At 39.4% G+C, this 21,107-nt stretch overlaps 1 protein-coding gene and 1 long non-coding RNA gene across 3 annotated transcripts; one reads left to right on the top strand and one right to left on the bottom strand.

Annotated features, from left to right (window-relative positions):
* Nucleotides 1-382: 382 nt before the first annotated feature.
* fes (FES proto-oncogene, tyrosine kinase) lies at nt 383-18,420 on the top strand. 2 transcript variants are annotated; one of them, XM_088297348.1, is made up of 18 exons: nt 383-737; nt 1,268-1,417; nt 2,715-2,811; nt 3,359-3,542; nt 4,297-4,434; nt 4,576-4,695; nt 5,101-5,223; nt 5,956-6,151; nt 7,072-7,143; nt 10,394-10,582; nt 10,685-10,810; nt 10,922-10,975; nt 12,124-12,242; nt 12,326-12,420; nt 13,868-13,991; nt 14,618-14,775; nt 17,996-18,118; nt 18,226-18,420. In XM_088297348.1, exons 1-18 carry the CDS (start codon nt 513-515, stop codon nt 18,366-18,368), a joined length of 2,436 nt encoding a protein of 811 aa, XP_088153474.1. In that variant the 5' UTR covers nt 383-512; the 3' UTR covers nt 18,369-18,420. The 2 variants fall into 2 exon arrangements, with proteins under 2 accessions (XP_088153474.1, XP_088153473.1); XM_088297347.1 differs by having other exon boundaries at nt 1,244-1,417.
* Nucleotides 9,641-16,043, bottom strand: LOC148337450 (uncharacterized). The gene is made up of 4 exons (XR_015843305.1): nt 15,974-16,043; nt 14,597-14,786; nt 13,199-13,965; nt 9,641-10,491 (listed from the first exon to the last, which is right to left on the bottom strand). It is a non-coding gene; the product is annotated as an uncharacterized LOC148337450 (long non-coding RNA).
* Nucleotides 18,421-21,107: the final 2,687 nt, after the last annotated feature.

The raw sequence follows: 21,107 nt of genomic DNA, 5'->3' as shown, positions 1-21,107 counted from the left end.
AAAGTTCTGTCGCATTATTTTTGCTATCGTTCAATGGATATTATGCTGCTCCCTCGTGCCTGGTCCGCAAGGGGGCAGTTTAATAACAACACACGGACATCCAATTCATGGAGGTACCACAACTAAGATCAATAAAACCACAGCAATGTTTTGTGAACAAACAGTGAAACACTTTAGAATTTCCATTCTTTTAAGGATTATAACTGACAGGTGTCATTCAATAGCCCGTCTACGGCATTTGCCATAATGTGTTCGTATTAAGCTAAACATGAGTTAAAAAAAAAAAAAAAAAAAAACCTGAAGTAAAAGTGAAATGAGAGTTGCAAACAAAACCACGAGCGAATGAGGAAGTGCGCTTCACATGAACGAGAAGCAGGGAAGTAACTTATCTTTGACCAATGCAGCTGCTGCCAACAACACACCAACTTTGTTTCAGTCTCACTTGCGGGGATAACACAAAACTCTTGTCAGGACACAATCCTGGTTAAAAATCTGCTCGTAAAAGTCCCGAGATGGGCTTTGGGGAGGACTTGCGTTGCCCTCAGGCTCATGTGGCTGTTCTGAGGCTGCTCGACTCGGAGCTTCACATGATGGAGGTCATGAAGAAGTGGATGGGCCAGAGGGCGAAGAGTGACAGGGAGTTTGCGGTGCAGCTGCACCACATGGCCGTCATGGTGACCAAGCAGGAGCGGCCTCAGCCTGCGAACGGAATGGACCACATCAGCCAGATAAACAAGGTCAGACTATCTTTGCTCACAAAGCAACAATTCAACAAAACGGCTTCTAACTCAAAAACGTATTGACGAGTCATTTTCTAGCGACTTAACTTTCACTCATGACGTTTGTAAACCAAAATCAGCACTTTTCCACTCCTTATTTTGTCAAAGGAGGTTCATAACTTTTTCAACCAGATTACGACCCGACATAAGAAGGCAGTTGTCAACATTAGGTATCGTGGATAAATAAATAAATAAATTTATAAAAAAAAGTCTACACACCCCTGTTCAAATTATAGGTTGTTGTGGTATAAAATGATTCCTAGACATTTTTAACTCCATTAAATTAAATTAATTTATTTTGTAATTATATAAACATTAAATTGACCAATCACACAATATATAGTAAAATTGTGGCGAAAAATAACCCGTGCAGAAACGACGCTCCCATTGTCAATCTGTTAAAAAAAAAAAAACTCCCCTATTTTAGATGCAACGTCATAATCCTGTTTCTTATCTGCCCTCAGTCGTGGGTGTCTCTGGTGTCTCAGACAGACCTTCTGAGCCAGCTCATGAGGAGATGTTCTGAAGAGCTGCTGAACGGACCTGTCAGCAAACTGACGCTGCTCATCCAAGACAAACAGCAGCTCCGCAAAAACTACGCCGAACAGTGGAACCTCCTGAGGCAGGAGCTCAGCAAGGTGGATGACTGACACTCAAGTCAAAACACATGAATCAGGATCAGCTCCATTGGCGCTTTGTCTTTCAGAATAAGAACATTCATTCATTTAATTATAAGAAGCTGATGATAAGAGGAAAGAGAGAATTATTCATCTGAATTATTTAACAAGAGTACGTCCAGATCCAATTTGTCGACTCTTTTGTCAGCGACCCTCAATTTTGCTTTCACATGAGCTTCAAAGCAATCGCAACGGAGTTATCAGACGGTCTGGGCATTTCCTCATATCGCTCACCTTTCACAGCCGTGTTGTCCACTTCCTGTATTATATCACTCATGCTCATGAGTGTTCTCTATTACTACTTGTTATGATTTGAATTAGTTGGAAGGTGGAACTGCAATCAGGTGATCGAATATCGCACTAGAAGACGCTGAAGTAACAATTTAATTGCTTTGGCTTGAGCAAAGTAAACTGAAGATATCTGAACATCTACTTTTGTACAGTAAGCACATGTGGCTGTAAGAAAGTTTTTTTTTTTTTTTGTGTCCTACTCACTCTTATTTATGTTACTCACGATTATTACTTTTTCTCTCCACAGCAATGCGCTGAAGCACACAGACAGAAAATAGTCTTTGTAATTTGTTCTGAATCATCTAAAATGAAATCCAATTTTTCCCAGCTGGCGGCTGGAACGATATAGATCAACACGGTTATTTTTCTTCACATGTGACACCAATTTTTTTTTTTTTTTTTTGCTGGCCACAATTTTTTGCACGACTATCATTTGTGCCTGTCTAACTCCCTAAGGAAAGAAAGACAAAAAAAACCCAAAAAACACTCACAATACTGTGCCTTTGCAAGTAGTGGGCAGACAACAAAACAAAATACTACGTCAAATAAATCTGGACTAAAAATCGGTGAAATGAATGAAATCCTTCAAAAATATTCCTTTATTTATATAAATCAAGGAAATTAGGGTTTGCTGCAGGTCAAAATGTGTTGCGAAGAACCATAACAAGAAAAACATTATCGGAATCAGCCATCTTTGTTGTTTATATTTGCCTCAAACGCTTTAAAGTCTGAACTGGAACAATGCGAGTACCACGACTCTCACTTCCTGCCTTCCTTGAACGCAGCATACGTCCGTCCGTTGGTCTTCTGTTGGAGCAGCTAGCTAGCGCTAAGATAACCATCTCTTCAAGTTTGCAAACTCCCTTCCTGCTAGCAGAGCCTGGCCAATGCGTACTTCAGGCAGCGGTCAGTGAAAGTATTTTCATGATGTGCTTGAATGTTTAAAAGATGTATTTTGCTGCTGCAGGTGACCCAAACAGAGCTGGAGAAGGTGAAGAGCAGCTACAGGCAGGCGGCGAGAGACGCTGCTCAGGCGAAGAAGAAGTACATGGATGCCTTTCAAGGTCATCACGTCTACTTTGAATTCATTCCTCATAACATTCGCAATGTGTCGCTCGTGTGTTTTATTCCGTCGTCTCCGGCATGATGCTATGTGACCTCCACTTGAAATTTTTCGGGGAATACGGGGAGTCGTTCAGATGATTTTTTTTTTTTTTTTTTGCTTTGACTTGAGAGCAGAATTTGAGATACCAGCACTGAATGATGGCAGTGAATTCATTTCTTTTCACAAGCAGCAGTTTGGTAGAAAATGAACACTAGTTGTTAAAAGAGGCTTCAAGATTAAAAAAAAAATATATATACAATTTGCGAGTGTGATCGTTTTTTGTTGAGTGTGATGAAAGTTTTTGGCAGGTCGTCAAAAAAGAGGGTTTGATCTATTGAATGCTACTTGTAGTTTGATTTGAAAATGAACGTAAAACAAACGGACATAAATTCGCCTTCACGTCCGTTAGCTTAGTACCAACACATAATTAGAAATGCCATAGACGGGCTAACAAATAGCACCCAAACAATGAACCTCAAGACACGGCTTTATTGTTATGCTTTCAGATCGGGAGCGTGACAAAGCAAAGGAGCGTTGCGTCAAGGCCACAATGAAACTCCACCAAGTGCATAATGAGTATGTGTTGTCCGTGCGTGCCGCTCAAGTGTACCAGCAGCAGCACCAAACTCGCATCCAGCCGGCCATGCTGAATGCGCTGCAGGCTCTGCAGCAGGAGATAGTGCTCATCATGTAAGATGTTTATCCGTCTCTGTGTGCAGCAGTCCAAAAAGGATCTCACTAGGCTGCCTTTTTCACCTTCTTTTCAAACACATTATATTTGAACTCTCAGATTTTCTCACTCGTGTGAGTTTTTTTTTTAATTATTTGTAAGAAAGTTTTGGGTGAAAAGGGAGTATTTTTTGCGGGATGTGTGTGAGATGTTCTTTTGATGCAAGTGTCAAGATTTTTTTTTTCCCCCCCGTGAGCGGCTTGTTTGATGTGTGAGAGTTTTAGGGGTAAGTTTTGAGAGTTTTTTGTGTGAGAGGGATTTTTTGCAATATTAGTTTTTTGGTGACATTTTTGAATGTGTGTGAGTTTATTTGATGAGTGCAACGGTTATTTTAAGAGAGATGTTTTTGTGGGAGAATGTGAGAGGTATTTTTGTTTAGCATGAGAGGGTTTTTTTATGGTAATTGAATTTTTTTACACACGTGAGTATTTTTGGGAGTATGATATTTCAGTGATTGTGATAGTTTTGTGGAGCGTGGGAATTTCTTTGGTGTGTGATTTTTATTTTTTGTGTCAGAAATTTTCGCTGAGTCTGAGACGTTTCTTATTGTTTGTGAGAGAATGTTGAGTGAGAGGTTTTTATGTTGCGTGTGTTTTTTGTTAACATCTCAGGTTTGTTTCATGAGAGTGTTTTTGGGACAACTTTGAGGTTATTTTTTTGTGTGTGAGATTTTTTTTTGTGGTGCACATCAACACAGCACTCATTTTTTGGCAGAAAGGAGATCCTACAGGAATATTTTGACATTTCCTCCTTGCTTCATGGAGAAGTGGTGCACATCCACCGGGAGATGTCCGCCGCCATTACATCCATCGATCCTCTGACAGAGTACGAAAGCTTCATCCAACAGAACAGGTACTGCTCAGGGATTTTTTTTCAACGTGAACCCCCCACCACCTCCCATTCAGAGGTCAGTCAAGAGGGTGCACAAACAAGTCCAGCAAGAGCAATAATCACGTGAACACGTGTGTGTGTGTGTGTGTGTTTTTTTTGCAGGTCTGTCGGGGAGCTTCCTGTTTGTGCGGAATTCGACTGCAGTCTTTTAGAGAACACAGAGAACTTAAATCCTCAGCAAGTCCAGTTGAATGAATTGACGCTGGAGACCATCCAGCACAAGTAAATATTTGCATGAACACAAACTGGACATTTATCACTAACCATTAGTAGTGATGTGTAAATGAAGCTTCAAATCTGCTTCATGAACCACTTGTAGTATTCTTGGACTCCAGTGGATGGCACTCTCGGTTCAACATTGGGCTGAAAGCACACTGAATTGACATTTTTTTAAAGCAACAGTGCCATCTGGAGGACTCAAAAATACAACAACTGGTTCATGAAGCACATTTGAAGCTTCATTTTCCTATTGCTAACCATTAGCATACATAAAACGTTTAAATATCTGACAATGCATTCACATACACTCACACCATTCACAACATTACAAACATGTCAAAAGCTGAGTATCCACAAACGCAAATGGTAGTATTTCACTTTCTGATTTTTCTGTCTCCATGGTCACAGGCAGACGGCAGTGGAGGAGGAGCTGCTGGACCTGAGCCGCTCTCTGAGCTCCCAGCAAGTTTCGGTGGAACAGCTGGAGTTGGCATTGGAGGAGGAGAGAGGAGTGGTCAGGAAGGGCCAGAGGTGAGTGGACCGCAGGTTTGAGTGACCTTGTTTGCCAACCGCAAATACAAATATGTGCACATTTCTCTGACCACGATCAGAGATACTGATTACTAACTAACTGAAAAATCAAACATTTTTACACACAGTCCCATTAATGAGCGTCAATAATTAAATTTTTTTTTTTTTTGCTTTTTGCAGGGACCCTCAGTATTGTCTGTCTACATGTGTAGCCCCATCGTTTGTGTTTATATCCATTGCTTAAAGACTTATAACAACGCGACACAGATGCTATTCACTAGCCCATCTATGTTTCCCACAAAGGGTACTATTTTTTGTTACGTTTCCTTTGACCCAAAAGTTTAGTGTCAATAAAGAGCTTGAAGCCTCTTTTTTGATTTTGAAGATTTTTAACTCACTGCCAAACTGCTACTTGTTGTGAAATAAATTGAGCTGAGTATTTGGAGTCACTCATATTTTCTTTTTTAATGGCCGAAGAGCAAAATAAATGTGTGGAAATGTGCTTGAGGACTGACGTTATGACCCGCAGGATGCTTTTTACTTTGGCTTTTTAACTTTTACACACATTTTAGGTACTCAAAAGATGACAAAAAATAAGACAAGCCCTCCTTCCCTTTCTGCGGATCTCATTGTCTCCCCGCATTCACGTGTGCTTGTCTTTATCTTGTTTAAGTATGATCAATTTTTGAGTGCACTATTGATTCGATAAATCCATTGCAATATGACATGCAGGGTGTACCAGCTGAGCAAGAGACAAGCTCTGGAGGAGTGTCGGCAGCAGGTGGCGCTGTCTCAAGGCAGGAGGGCCAAGCTGGAGGCCCAGAGGTTGATTCTGAAGACAGCGTTGGAGCAGCTTGGCTCCCGAGAACCTCCTCCTGCTCTGCAGCTAGACAAGGGCACACTTTCCCTTTCATCCAATGGCAGCAACGTATGTTCTTCAGTAAATATTCTGTATTCCAGCGGTTAATGTCCAAAGTTTAGACGAGAATGTCCGGATCTATCATCAAAATAGATTTGTTTGGGATTACTGGTGATGGGAAAATGAAGCTTAAATTTTGCTTCATGAAGCAGTTGTTGTATTTTTGCGTCCTGTAGATGGCACTGTTGCTTTAAAAAATGTCAAGTCAGTGTGCTTTCAGCCCAGTGTTGAAGCGAGAGTGCCATCTACTGGAGTCCAAAAATACTACAAGTGGTTCATGAAGCAGATTTGAAGCTTCATTTACCCATCACTAGGGATTAAATTGGGCTGCTTCCAGACGCTGATGTGGCCTAATTGTCTGATCTCTCTGATGGCAATGAAAGCAATGAGGGACGTTTTATAAATGAACATTACTTTTTAGGGAGTTTTATCCATCGCTTAGAATATATCAAACCACTTTCAAGTGACTGTAAATTTGAAAATTAATTAATTAGCCATTGAAAGAGTAAGTGTAAAGCCTTCTGCCACCTCAATGCCAAATACTTTGCTGTAATGTGTTTTTTTGTGTGCTCAATACTACTTATGTTTTTATGTGTTCAATGACCTTTTTCTACATCAACTTATCTAAAGTTTGCAGTTTAAAGTTAACATCATTTAACGGGTAGCGATAATGACTTTGCCTTGAATGTGATATTTTTTTTTTTTTGCGTTCATTATTTACAATACCCAACAACTTTCTTCATCTAAGGAAGATATTTTATTGGACCATAAATTTCTCAAGCTATAAAAGTAGATGGAACTGCTAGCTCTAATTGATCAGTCATTCCTTACTGACTCACTACCCCAATAAATAATCCATTTAATAGAAGAATATTACATCAATTAAGAGTTCACAAACCTGCACGCTTTGCTCTCTGTCTGTTTTTCAGGAGCTCAAACAGTCGCCACTCAAGCTACTCGGGAATGGGATCATAAAGAGTTTATTTCGGTCCAAATGTGACGTAAGTTAAACCCTTAAATCTAGAAAGTGATTGCGTCAGCTGTAGTTAAAATCCCGTTTTCGCAAAGATGTACATTATAAAATGAACTTGCGGCCGTCGTTTTCTGTATTCAATAATCTCTGAAGAGATCACGCTGATCTTGAAATACTTCCTATTTAGTGTGCTGTCATCTAGTGGCCGACAGTGGAATTTCACCAGAATTAAAATGATTAATAACTGGACCAAAAAAAAAAAATCTGAGTCATAGCAGGACTACAAACCCGGAACCTGAGATGGAGGACACCTTACTGCACATCCAATAAACAAAAATGCTATAAAATGAGAAGGAAACACTTTTTAAGAGACTTAGAATGTGTGCTAGGATTTGTCCCCTTATAAAATGACATCAGAGTTTTATAATTCTGATGACTGAATGATTCGGATGAGGACACCAAAAACATGGTTTTGTGATATTGACCCGGCTGTGCTGCATTTGAAGCAGAACTTTGCACACTGAGACAGCCGCAGTAAAGCTTCTCTCGACATAATAAACAATCCATCACAATTTGGTGGTAAAAGTGCCAGAGTTACAAGCAAAACCCACTTGTCAGTCTCTGGAGCACCTAAGAGAGGCGGTGACATTCACTGAGGGACTACTTTTTGGGATTCGACCTAAAACAAAAAAAAATGCTTCTACAAAATTTCGTTTTTTATGTTGAAAAATGTTAGAATTAATGACGATGAGTACTTTGAAAGTGAGAGTATATAGAAATAGGCCAAAAGATCTGCATTTGGCAAGAATAATAATGATATATGTCTATAAAAACCTTGATCTTCAAATGAAATATTGCTGCTGTAAGGATAAAATTTCGACAATGATTTAAAAAAAAAAAAAAATAATTCTAGCACCTTTCGTTTTTGAGATTTTTTCACTTTGGTTTCTTGTTGAAATCTTGTGCAATAAATTACATTTCAGAAAAAAATGACCCTGTTGCTTAACCTAGCCCTAAATTCATAAATATTACCAAATATATGAAATATTGCCTTAAGGTTATTAGCATTTTTGTAAATATTTTTTTGGGTTCGAGTTGCATGGCCTAGAAAAGTTTGAAAACCAGACATCTGCTATGTACTAAACTTAAATCCTAAATTGGTGCTGTTTTTCTATAGCATAAAAGCTCCCCGTTGGAGCTTTTCGCAATGTTTAATTTATGACACTCAGGAGTGCCAAGGCCGTGCGATCCCAATTGGATCAGCACCAAATTACACATCTTACTTGATTGCCACCTTCTGCATATGCTTGATTATTGTCATTTAGATTCATGCATTGGTCAATAAACAAACACAAAGTCCCTGTAAAGTGAATACAAATATGTCTTGTAAAACTGACATACCACAAAAAAGAGCATTGTTAACGTCCCTGCCAAATTTGAATGATTTAAAACAGTGTCAAGTCATGTAAAATGGGGCTTCACAATTGTGAAAAACCAAGCTCGGATTCTGGCTTATACCGTCCCATCCTTACGTGTTTGAGCTGCAAAAATATATCCACTCAAAGCCTCCAGTGGCAAGAATAAATGTCCCTGGGCCGTCGCGGGGCTTTCCATGCCGCAACGAGAGGCACGATCAACTAGCGAGCTTGCTAGCTAACAGGCTTACTGGGCACCTCTCAGCTGGCGGATGAGTGACTGGCTCGTCCGCGGTGTCACCTCTTCGCTTGGGAATTTAAATAACCACACCGAGTTGTTCTGTAAATCGCAGTAGCTAGGGAAATGCATGTCAGGGAATACTTGAATAAATCCCCCACATAATACCATCATTTATGACAACACGGCTGGACAAATATGTAGAAACACACTTACTCAGTACTTAAGTGAGTGTTGGACGACCTAGCTTCTCTTGAAAGGTCCGTCTTGAAAATGGCCTTGCAAGTGTATCTTCTATTAATCCACACTTTTCCCGCATTCGGCCATTGTGGTTTAAAAAAAGCAAGAATATATTTGAGATTTTCTAACGGTCGCCAGTTACAATACCGGGGTGTTGATTCCGCATAGTGCTGCCTCCTCACGAGTGAGTATCCAATCACAAGACGCGTTCATCACCTTCAGCATAAGGCTGGCAAGAAGACTCACTGGAACCAACTCGTGATCTGATTGGCTATCGCAACTGTCTATCAAATCTGAAAGTCCGAGGCTTCGGAAAGAATAGTGCGCACTTCTGGTATTGTGAAACCAGCCTGGCAACACTAGCTAGCGGCATATTTTTTTTTAATTTATTAATTGACCGCGGAATTCTGATTGGATAAAAACTAATTATCGTCGAATGTGCCATATATGACAAAAATGTGCATGTGTGTGTTGGATAGTTGCAGCATTGTGAAAGCATCCTGAATGGTCCATGTCACAGTGCTGCTGGCGCAGCAAGTGTATGATTAATGTTATTCTTCCCTCCCAGCTTGTTTTAAGATATTTACTGACACCCCAGCTGGAGTTTACTGTAAAACTGACACACAACAAAATGAATTACACACATTGTTTATTTAAATACTAGACATACTTTGTTTTAGATACATCACCAGTGCTAATGCTATCAATCAATGTAAAAATTCCATTACTATATGCTAATAAAAAATTTGCATTGAGTTCTGTGTGTGATATCCCTTACGGATATTCACACACAGCTTTGTAGTAACACCGTCAGACAAAATATATGACAGGGTAGAGGGATTTATTTTTTAGTTTTCCTAATCTGTGGCAAAACAAGTCATAATAATAAATCTCAGGAACAGTCAGTATTTTTATTTCAGTTTTTTATTGCTATTATATTATTATTTTACTCAGTTACTAATTTATTTTCTGGTTGTTTTTTCATGTCATATTTAAAGATGAGTCTTGATAATTGAGTAAATATATGTTTTTTTAAATCAAGGAATAATTATTCATGATTTCATTATTAATCAAAATAATCATGATCCTTTTTTGTTCCATACTTGCTCAGTAGTGGTAGAAATTGGCAATGTAAATATATATATGCTGGCATTGTCGGATCTTCATCATAACTGAATATAATCCCTTAGACAAACTAAAAAAAAAAAAAAACAACAACAACAATACCTCTCATCCTTTCTCACTTGGCAGAGGTAACAAACAGTCCTGAAAACCTGCTTGGCAGAGGTAATCATGACAGACTCCCCTCCCAAGCAACTCCATTCATGTTCCTCAAAATGACACCATCTGTTTCCCTTTTGTCTTCTCTTCTGCATGCGCTCCAGCTACAGGAGGTGGATCGTCCTCTGGAGCAGCAGGACTGGTATCACGGAGTTGTTCCCAGGCTGGAAGTTCAACAGCTGCTGCAGTGTGATGGAGATTTCTTGGTGAGGAAGAGTCAAGAAAAACAGGGTTATGTGCTCTCTGTCCACTGGGATGGCTCCTGCAAGCATTTTCTCATTCAGAACACAAACGTAAGTGAAGCTGCCCTCACACTCTGCAACATTTTTCGAGTTTCACTCCCAAGTATCTTTTGTCTGTTTTAACACCACTGCCAATGCTCGGGGGATGTGAAGATGAATGAGTACCGGCTGGATGGGGAGAGCTTCTGCAGCATCCCGCATCTGATCCATCATATGCTCTCCTCCCAGCAGCATATCACCCGCAAGTGTGATATACAGTTGAGGAAACCTGTGCTCAAGGTAGCGCACCACTTGCTCCGTTTCCGCCATGTGATCACTCACTTAGCTCGTCCATTACGTTAAAATAAGACCTGCACACTGTTTAACGGCTTGCTTTTTCTCACTGTATAGGACAAATGGGTCCTGGACCATGATGGTATTATATTAGGAAACCTCATCGGGCGGGTGGGTAAGATTGACTATATTTCAATGTTTACCTTCAGATAAAGAGTTTGAATTTAAATCACAGGTGTCAAACTCCCGCCCTCGAGGCCTGCTGTCCTGCACGTTTGATGATGTTTCCCTCCTCCAACACGCCTGATTCAAATGATCAGGATCGTTATCAGGCTCCTGCAAATTTACATGTATTAATTCAAAATATATACTTTGTTTACCCTAAAGAACAGGTCTGGGGAAGCTATGGCCCGGGGGCCACATGCGAACCGTTAAGCGCTTTAATCCGGCCCGCCGAACTTTAAAAAAATTAAATGAATAAACCTCATTCATTTTTTATTTTCTAAATACTGTGTTTTTTCAAATACATATATATTGTTGAAATGCTTTTCATTTTTATTTAAAATTAAATGTATTTTTTTTTCTCCGATGAGGTGAGGTTACCAAAACACTCCATCCATCTGCTTCTGGTCCAGCCCCTCTGTCCAATTTTAGAACCCATTGTGGCTCGCCACTCAAAAAATTTGCCCACCCCTGAGCTTGACAGAGCGGCTCAGCTATTAAACATTTTTTAACAAAAATAAAATGATCTTAACATCAGTTTTTTTTTTTAAATGAAATCTGAATTAGCCTTTCCAGTATATGTAAGCTTGAACATAGTATGTAGGATCACTATATATTTGAGCGCATTTAATTTCTTCCATTGCAAACAATACATTTATTATGCATCACTTTTTTAAAGCGTGTCTTAATTCAATCTAAGGAGTCAAAGCTTAGCTGGTGGCTCAGTGCTCATCTGCGCTCATCTACAATTCAACCCACTCCCTTATTAACTGCCTCATCAAATGCAACCAGTGTTGCACAAGTTTGCATGTCACAAAGCTCGTTTGACTTCTATTTGAAGGCAAGTCGATTAAATTCCTGACTATTAGCTCATTTCAACCTCTTCCAACTGTTGAGCCAAACTGTAGTGGGGGCATTTCTTTGTGTCTTTTTGGTATCTTTCGGCTTACGCTACCTGAGTAAAATACCCCATCATCTCCATGCCTTGTTTTTATTACCAAACTGTGGCAAGGCGCAATATTTTGTGGCTTTCTCACTTCAAACTCATGATGAGTGAGCCTATGTTTTTTCTTTTGTTTTGTTTTTTGTCTACACAGGGTAACTTTGGGGAGGTGTACAGCGGGACTTTGCGTTGTGATAACTCTCCAGTGGCAGTGAAGACTTGTAAGGAGAACCTGGCACCGGAACACAAGAATAAATTCCTGATGGAGGCCAGGTTAGCAAGACTGCTCACATGCACATCACATGCACAAAACCCCACACAGCCACGTCCCATCATCCTGCTGCTTTGTCATGTAGGATCCTGAAGCAGTACGACCATCCCAACATTGTCAAGCTGATCGGTGTGTGCACTCAGAAACAGCCCATCTACATCATAATGGAGCTTGTTAAAGGTATGCAACATGAGTTTTAAAAAAAAAAAAAAAATTGGGGGGGCACTTGATTAAATATGTTGGAAATCATGCAAAAGGGTCTGAAAATGATTTATTTATTTATATGATTTATTTTGTAAGTAAAACATTCCACTTTGCCATTATTACGCATAAATAATTACATTTTTTTTTTTACTTTTTTCAAACAGCTACTATTTTAACACACAAGGAGCAGCAACACACACACACACACACGCCCCCCCCCCCCCCACACACACAAACACAAACACAATAAACAGTATCTGCTCTGTGGGAACAACAATTGCCCCATTTCCATGTTTGTAAATAATGATGACGTCATCGTAATGCGAGCGCAATGTTGTGTGAAGAGAATAGATAATTATTTTTTGAGAACGTGTCCACAAGCAGACTAAATGGAAAGGATTGTGAAATCGCACAACATGGCCTCACAAAAATTGTCGGAAATGAGTCAATTGTCACACAGCTACACAAACGCCAAACAGCATCAGCTAGCCACTTTTATGTTGCTGAGGTGTTCTATGATGCGCAGGAAAAAACAGCTAAGCTAACAAACAGCAATGCTAACAAATTAAGAGCTTTGGTGTGGTGGAGTGAGTGAGCACAAAAGCTCATAGTTAAAAAAAAAAAAAGTAAGCTACCTGTTAGTAGCTAGCAGTAGTAACAAACACACCTTGCCAACATCCCACAATTATTGACCGGTTACTCAACATTTCAAGACATAGAGGTTATGTAAAACCGAATGACAACGATAACTTACGAGGAATGAAATGAGCACCGCAAACGCGGGCATTCCTGATGATGTCCTCCGATCAGTTTGTAAGTTTAAAAGCCTGCAGTCACCAGCTCCTGTTGTGTTTTTGGAACGGACGGTTTCCGCTTGGAATTAAGAACAATTTTAACACTTGCACACGCTAGGCATGTTGATATATATATTTTTTAAATTACTCAAAAATTCCAACAACGCCCCCCCCCCAAAAAAAAAGTTAAAAGAAAACTGATCTTCCCAGCCAAACAACATGTCTACCATTCTTTTGCACCAATTATGCATGTGCAGCTTTTGATGACGTAGAAGCGGTCTATTGGAGTTTACATTAGTTACGCACCGTCTACACCACTTCTTCTTGTTCTAAATTATAACGCATCTACATCACTTTGAAGATCTCTGTGCTGCCGAGCATGCTGTGGCACAACACTGAAAACGTACAACTCCAAATTCGGACTTGCCCATACACTGTAAAAGCAGACAGAAAATCAATCGCTTAAAAATTTATTTGGCAGCAGCGCGATGAACTGAAATATATATATATATATGAAATATTAGTCTGCTTTGCGTCGCTGATTTATTTGACCTTTGTTGTTTCCTCATTTTGTTTCATTATAACGTCTGTCAACTGAACTGATCTGATATATGTGCAAATTTGAAAAGGTGGCGATCTCCTGTCCTTCTTGCGCCAGGACGGTCCGAGTCAGGCGCCGAAGATGCTGGTCCGAATGACAGAAAATGTCGCAGCTGGCATGGAGTACCTGGAGAGAAGGAAGTGCATTCACAGGTAAAACATATATTGTATTTAATGTTTGGGGCGTAGTTTGGAATGATAGCAACACATTAAAAAAATTGCAGACAAAATAAAGCTGTGTTGATATGTAAAAATGCACCACCACAACAACAAGGGATTGCATTTATTTTATTTTATCGCCAATAATTTTCTACCTGTTTTGAGAAGATAATGCAGATCTGATGTCCACAACAGTCATTCATTCATTTAAAAATGGATGCGTACTACTCAAGGACAAGCTCCAGCACCGCAGCGTTAATTATGATCCCATTTAAAAATTTGATAATATTTCAGTCTTGTCATCAAATCACATTTAGTTGAGTGGCTTGGAAAGTTAAATCAAATATAATTGTGTGAAACCTCCACCACGGCCATTGTACATTTGTCACCAGTCAAAAGGTATCTGTGTGAGATAACGATGATGTGTGTGTTGCAAATGTTGGACTCTCTAATGAGAGGAGTGTGAGATAAACTATGTGGCACATCAGTGCAGGCAGCTGGTAAAGCAAAAGTCCCTCACATGTGTGATAAAACAAAATCCCCTGCTTTCCTTCCGAATCCTTCCCCTGTTTTGTCTTTGCCATCATAAACCAGCTCACATCTGTCTTGTATGCTTCCAGAGATCTGGCAGCCCGAAACTGTCTGGTGGCGGAGCAGCACGTCGTCAAGATCAGTGACTTTGGGATGTCGCGGCAGCAGGATGATGGCGTCTACTCAGCGGAGGGCAGCCTCAGACAGATTCCAATCAAATGGACGGCTCCCGAAGCACTGAACTACGGTATCGCACGTCTGCACACAAACACAATAATGATGTCCGCGTCAAACCTCGAGTCGACAAACTCTGATTCTTAGGATGGATTTTCTATGGCAAGCTATTTGAACATTTAGTCACTATAATTCATATCCAGCCAAAGGTCCACGTACTAGCGCACTCTTTGTTGGTACTCGGCCCACCTAGTGATGGGTAAATGAAGCTTCAAATCTGCTTCATGAACCAGTTGTAGTATTTTTGGACTCCAGTAGATGGCACTCTCGGTTAAAAATTGGGCTGAAGGCACACTGACTTGCCATTTTTTAAACCCTGTGCCATCTACAGGACTAAAAATACAACAACTGCTTCATGAAGCAAATTTGAAGCTTTATTTTCCCATTACTAAGGCCAACTACTCTGTGCCATGCACTAGTAGCCTCCTGGACTTTCTAGTTTTCTACTAGTGTATCCTAGTTGTTCTAATAATGCACTGAATTGTCGTATATCGAATAGATTAACTCGTTAGACAATTTAGCACACGATTCGAATGATAAAGGCGCACTATTGAAATGTTTATTAATGTCTTTTTTCCACTACTATATGACACCCCAGTAGGACAGTTGAGACATTTTAGATAATATTTAGCCAAACTACCAGTGGAACAAAATTTTACTAGTAATACACAGTTGTTCTTGTAATGCACCCGATTCGTTTTATAAGCGAGATAAATTGTCTTACTAGAGAGGATAAAGAGCATACGAAGATTAAAGCAACACGCTACGGAAAATGCATTTTCCTTCATTGGATTAGGCAGCGTGTCCAAACAATAATAATGCAAATAGCAATGGCATCTGAAAAAAAAAAAAAAAAGCCAATTAAGTATCAGCATAATAATTTTGGCCCTTTTTGAGACACGAGACTGTTCTTTTTTGTCTTGTTTCTTGGTCTATTTAAATGCTCAAACGTTTTTTTTTCTTTCCATCATTTCTCATAATAAAATAAAAATAATTGAAATGTTCTGAGGAAAAATCTGAGGCAGCGTAGCTTTGGGCCGGCGGTATTGATCTTAGAGGCTCTTCAATCGCCTCAAGGCACGTCAATGCCAGCTCACACAGCTGCGTTCCAATCTTCCCCTGGACAGACATATACGGTACTTTTAACCTCTGCGTGTATCTAACACCGAACGTAAATGAGCTTTTACTCGTGTGTTCCGCTGAGTGCTAACCTGCACGCGCCATTGGGGGGGGATTTATCCGACACTTCTCTTGGTAATATTTCACAACCGTCAGAAGACCGTGGGAGGGGGCTAGTGCTTTTAAAAGAAGGGCGTGGTCTGTTGTGCTGGATAAAAACTCTGATTGGATGACTACTTCCTAGGGCTTGAATGACAAATGTGTATTTAGAGAGTCAGTTAGTTGATTAATCTCATCGTCACTGAGTTGCTGTTTTTTTTTTTGTTTTTTTGTTTTTCAAGAAAAGTACACCACTTCCTATCTATGTAATGATTGAATTAATTAATTTAACCTTTTTTTGTACCACAGAATGGTCCGATTTCAATGGCCTGGTGTAAAAACAAATAAAAACAAACGAGAACGCTGAATGTTCATTCATCCATTAGCCAAGCCGCTTATCCTCTCAAAACTTTTTTGTAGAATGCTCAATTTTTGATTAACAATCGTCAACATGATATATATTTATACTGTGACAAACCACAAATCATCTTGTGCCAATATGTACACACGTGGCAATCTTGGAAACTGCATGCCAAGTCATATGCTTTTTACTTGAGTGAAAATGAAGAATCCTTCCATACATGTTTAAAATTGTTTGGATCAGAGCTGTTCAAAATAGTCCAATGTTTGGTTCTTAGTCATCCTTGGATATATATAATATTTATTTTAAGATGCCCCAGAACATTACCAAGCCTCCTCCATGTTTCTCTATCGTGCAGTTTTCTTTTCTTACTGCACGGCGCAGGCACAATTTTTGGCACCCTGCTGTCACTGAAATAAATGGCACTGATGTGGAAAAAAAAGCTGCTGTGAAAATAAAATTAATACAGACGAAACAAAACTGGAGCTTTTTGGCAAGTCACAACAGATCTTTTCTTATTGACACAAAAATTAAAATTGTTGTGAAACAGGGAGGAGGCTCGGTTACGCTTATATTCTGTGGCTGCTTTACTACCCGTGGAACATTGAGGCCTCGAGGCTATCAAGGCATTCAATAAAGGCTTCAAAATCTTTATTTGTAATTAACTGTCAAACTAAATATAAAATGAACTGAATTACATTAGCGTAATGCTAATGCTAAATAGCATTTATGCTGCGGGGCTTTAAAACAATATACATTCAAACTTTAAGCTACGCATTGAACTCAAATGGTGCAGCAACACTTGTAGAAAGACACTTGTAAAAGATTGTATATATTCTTTATCCTCTGCTAAGAACTACTAATATTAGTGACGCACCGATGAGCTGAGAGAGGGATTGTGACGTCTCAACGAATAGCATATCCATCTGTCTTTTACTGCCCCAGGTGGGCAAGGCGGGCACACCAGACCATTCAATTGATGCAATGCGACCAAAAATGTCTCATTCTTTTTCGTTCTACTTAATTATGCCATTACTGTATGTTTGTACAAAGTTCAATATTGAAGTGTGCTATTTCCACCTCATTAAAATACACACTACAACATCTTTTGTTGTTTTTTGGGGGGAAGCCAAAAATAGATTACTGGCATTTCTATTCATTTAAATGGGCAAATAGGAGTGTGGTCAGTGAACGTATTAAACATGAATATTAAGGCAGTAGGATATTGCTTTTCTAGTGACCTTCGATTGATCACTACTCTTCAAGATGCATTGTGCGATACATTGAGCACAGCATTTATGAGATTATATATTCTCGCTACATTGGAACAGCACGACTAAATGGTGAACTCCTTAACAATGACAACAATAACTGTAGAAACTCTAGTAATGCCATAGTGATTTTTTTTTTTTTACTCTCCAATCAATAGTATCAGTATTACTAATTCTATAAAATTTGTGATTTATTGTGACCAAAGTCATTATCTGTCATGATCAAAGGTTAAAATGAAAGTCTGTTATTGATTCCCTTCCCTCCTAAAATCTAAATTATAATTATTTTGATATTATCAGTGTAAAGAGCCTCAAGTCCTCTGATTTTGTTTTTGCTGAGAAACTTGCCTTTATCGACACTGCCCCCTGCTGGTTATTTGCAGGTCGTTACACCACAGAGAGTGATGTGTGGAGTTTTGGTGTGCTGCTGTGGGAGGTCTTCTCCTTGGGAATGATCCCTTACACCAGCCTGAGCAACCAGCAGGTCAGAGATGAAGTGGAGAAAGGTAAACACACAAGCGCTGCAGTCTGCGCAGGAAAATGACTTAAAAAAAAAAAGAAAAATCAAAAGTTCATGCACATTTTTCCAAGTGTGTTTACAAATTTGTTTCAGGCTATCGTATGCCGGCTCCACGCGACTGCCCGCCGGAAGTGTCCACGCTTATGAGCAGCTGCTGGCAGCATGAACCCAAAAATAGGCCATCTTTTCAAAAACTGAGGGCGGATCTAATTGACATCTGGAAGAATAAGACATAACATGAACCTTGTTTGCTTGTGTGTCTGAATAAACAAACATACATCCAAATAATATTGAAACAAGCAAGAAAAGTACTTTAAAGTAACAAGATTGCAATGTTTTTTATTTGACTTGATATTAGGAAGAACTGTACCCACTCAAAAAAAGGAACCCAAGAAAATCCCCAAATAGAACAAATTTCCAGTTTACTTTAAATCGTAAAGTAAGAATGGTGTACTAAAAATTTAAAAGAACGTGTATAGAAAAACAATAAATGTGAGAAAACAAAGAAATTAACCTAAAAAATAAATTGTTTCAAAATAAATTATTTTGTCCAAAAAACAGAACTAATCTAGTTCTTGTATTTGATCCCATGATCTCAGCAGGTGCTCCTTAAGTAGTCGTGAAGTATACAGATATAGCTCATATAAAAAGTCTACACACCCATGTTCAAATGCCAGGTGTTTTGATACAAATCTGACCCAGATAAATATTTGAAAATCTTATCAACCATTAAATGACATATAAAGTGTACAACTTCAATAAACAAACAAGCTAAAGTTGTTGCATAAGTGTGTACACCCTCTTATATCCAGGGATGTGACTGTTCAGAATTCAGAGCCGATGCATATCCTCACCATACCCCAGAAAACAGGTGTTCTAGTAGGCTTTTCTTTCTTTCTTTTTTTTTTTTTAATAGTTGGTCACATCAAGTGGAGAAAATATGTCACAACACTGACATTACGATGCAAGAACTGGACGCCACCTATATTGATTAGAAGTAGTGATGGCTAAGCGAAGCTTCAAATTTGCTTCATGAACCAGCTGCTGTATTTTTGAGTCCTCTGGATGACACTGTTGCTTAAAAAAATGGCAATTCATTGTGTTTTCAGTCCAATGTTGAACAGTGAGTGCCATCTAGAGGAGTCCAAAAATACTACAACTGCTTCATGAAGCAGATTTGAAGCTTCATTTACCCAAAACTAATGAGAAGACTAAAATAAAACAGATCAAGGGGGGGGGCGCCCAAGAGGCCGCACAGCAACACTAAAGGAGATTCAGATTTGGAGATGCTAATTCTCAATCCAACAAAGTTCAAGATGGCGGCGGAAATATGGACAAAGTTCTGGCACTGGTCGTACTGGGAATGAACAACCCGTATCAAAATGTTTGCTGCCCCATACTCTGAAGTAGCCCCGCCCCAGAACTCTTTGAGGACGTGGTTGAATGCTTCCTCCGTGTAAGACTGATTGGCGAAATCCCGTGCACCCTTGAAAATCCTGGCGTTGAGCTGGTCCACTGTTCCATGGACCCAAAACATCCAAATGTGTCCAATTGAGGATTTCACCGTGTTGATAGTGTGCTGTTTCCCACATCCTGAGACGCCGGAACCAGAATTCCCTCCAAGACGTCCGCGAGTTGTTCTCCTTGGCCTCACAAAAGGTGTTCCCATGCCCGTCTACCACAAAAGGTTGCGTTCCATTCCATTGTTGCATTGTTGGAAGAAGTCCTTGTGCAAACTTTGATGCATTTAACTTCCTATCATGTCTTTGAAGCATGCGGAAGCTGTACGGTTGTTAATTGTTTTTGGAAATGAATTCCGGCATTTTGTTTGAAGTTAATTGTTATTAATTATATTGCATTAAGGCATGTGGCGTCTGCACTTTATACACGTGCCTGAATATTTCAATTAAAATGTCACGAGGCGCCTTTTTCTTTTGTTTTTGTTTTTTTTCTAGATCCGTTAGTAAGCTCTTCTTCAAATAAACACTAATTTTAGTTTTGGTCAATTTTTGAAAATGTTGAGAAATTGCACTTCAGTCAGAAAAGGCGCACATCTTTGCCGATCTTCCACGGACGTTTGGATGAAAATTGGAAGGGCAGCAAATCTTAGGTTTTGCTGAAAACATTTATCAGAGCGTGTTTTACACCAGCGTCCTTGTATGGTGTCATGGGAGCCGCTATTGCGAGTATATTCTCTCAGTATCGTGAATCTTGACTTCCGGAAGTTACATTGACATTTCGCAGCAATTTTGTTTTCATCGTTCGTGGTTCTGACGACGTGAAGCAGATACATCTCATCAGCGAGCTCCCAGATAACAACCCTGGACATCCATGGACATATTTTCCAAATGGATCTCTGCGGAATTTACATGTCTCATGAAAACTCCTTGATCCGGAAGTCGGGGCCAAGAGAATCTCGGCATCTTGAAATTGCGCAACCTTACACCGGAGTTGCTTTGAGCAAACAGGATGAGGGTGCGATGCTCCAATTTCTTCACTCCAATTTCTCCACGCCTTCCCCCTTTTTTTTTTGTTTGTCAAGCTTTATTTGGCGGTGAGTCTGCTTGTTTTGTGAATGCGTGTGACGCAGTCAGTCCGTTGACGTTCTCAGCACCACCTTTGTACTGTTTGGCATACCGGATGCGAATGAAATGTCTGGAAACTGCTCTGATTACGGTATTCTGCTATTTAGCGGATATAAATAATTTGGGTAATCGTATTGACCTAGAACAGGAAAACCTTGCTCTGGTTTCATGTCGGAAAGTGACAACCAAAATAGTGCGTGTGTGTGTTATTTTAAGTCATGTACTGTACCGAACCAGCCCAAAAATGCATAATGTAGAAAAAAAAATTGTCACTTTTTTTTTTTAATTATTATTTTTTAGGGTAATTTAATTCACAAAATACTAGATCACAAACAGCATAATATAGAAAAAAAGTTGCTTTTTTTTTAAATTATTATTTTTTAGGGTAAT

The sequence above is a fragment of the Idiotropiscis lumnitzeri genome, chromosome 5 (assembly GCF_059441095.1).
Source record: "Idiotropiscis lumnitzeri isolate Australia: NSW breed Sydney's pygmy pipehorse chromosome 5, RoL_Ilum_1.0, whole genome shotgun sequence".
Classification (NCBI taxonomy): domain Eukaryota; kingdom Metazoa; phylum Chordata; class Actinopteri; order Syngnathiformes; family Syngnathidae; genus Idiotropiscis; species Idiotropiscis lumnitzeri.
Note: the sequence above shows the minus strand (reverse complement) of the source record. Positions and strands in the feature narration are given on the sequence as shown.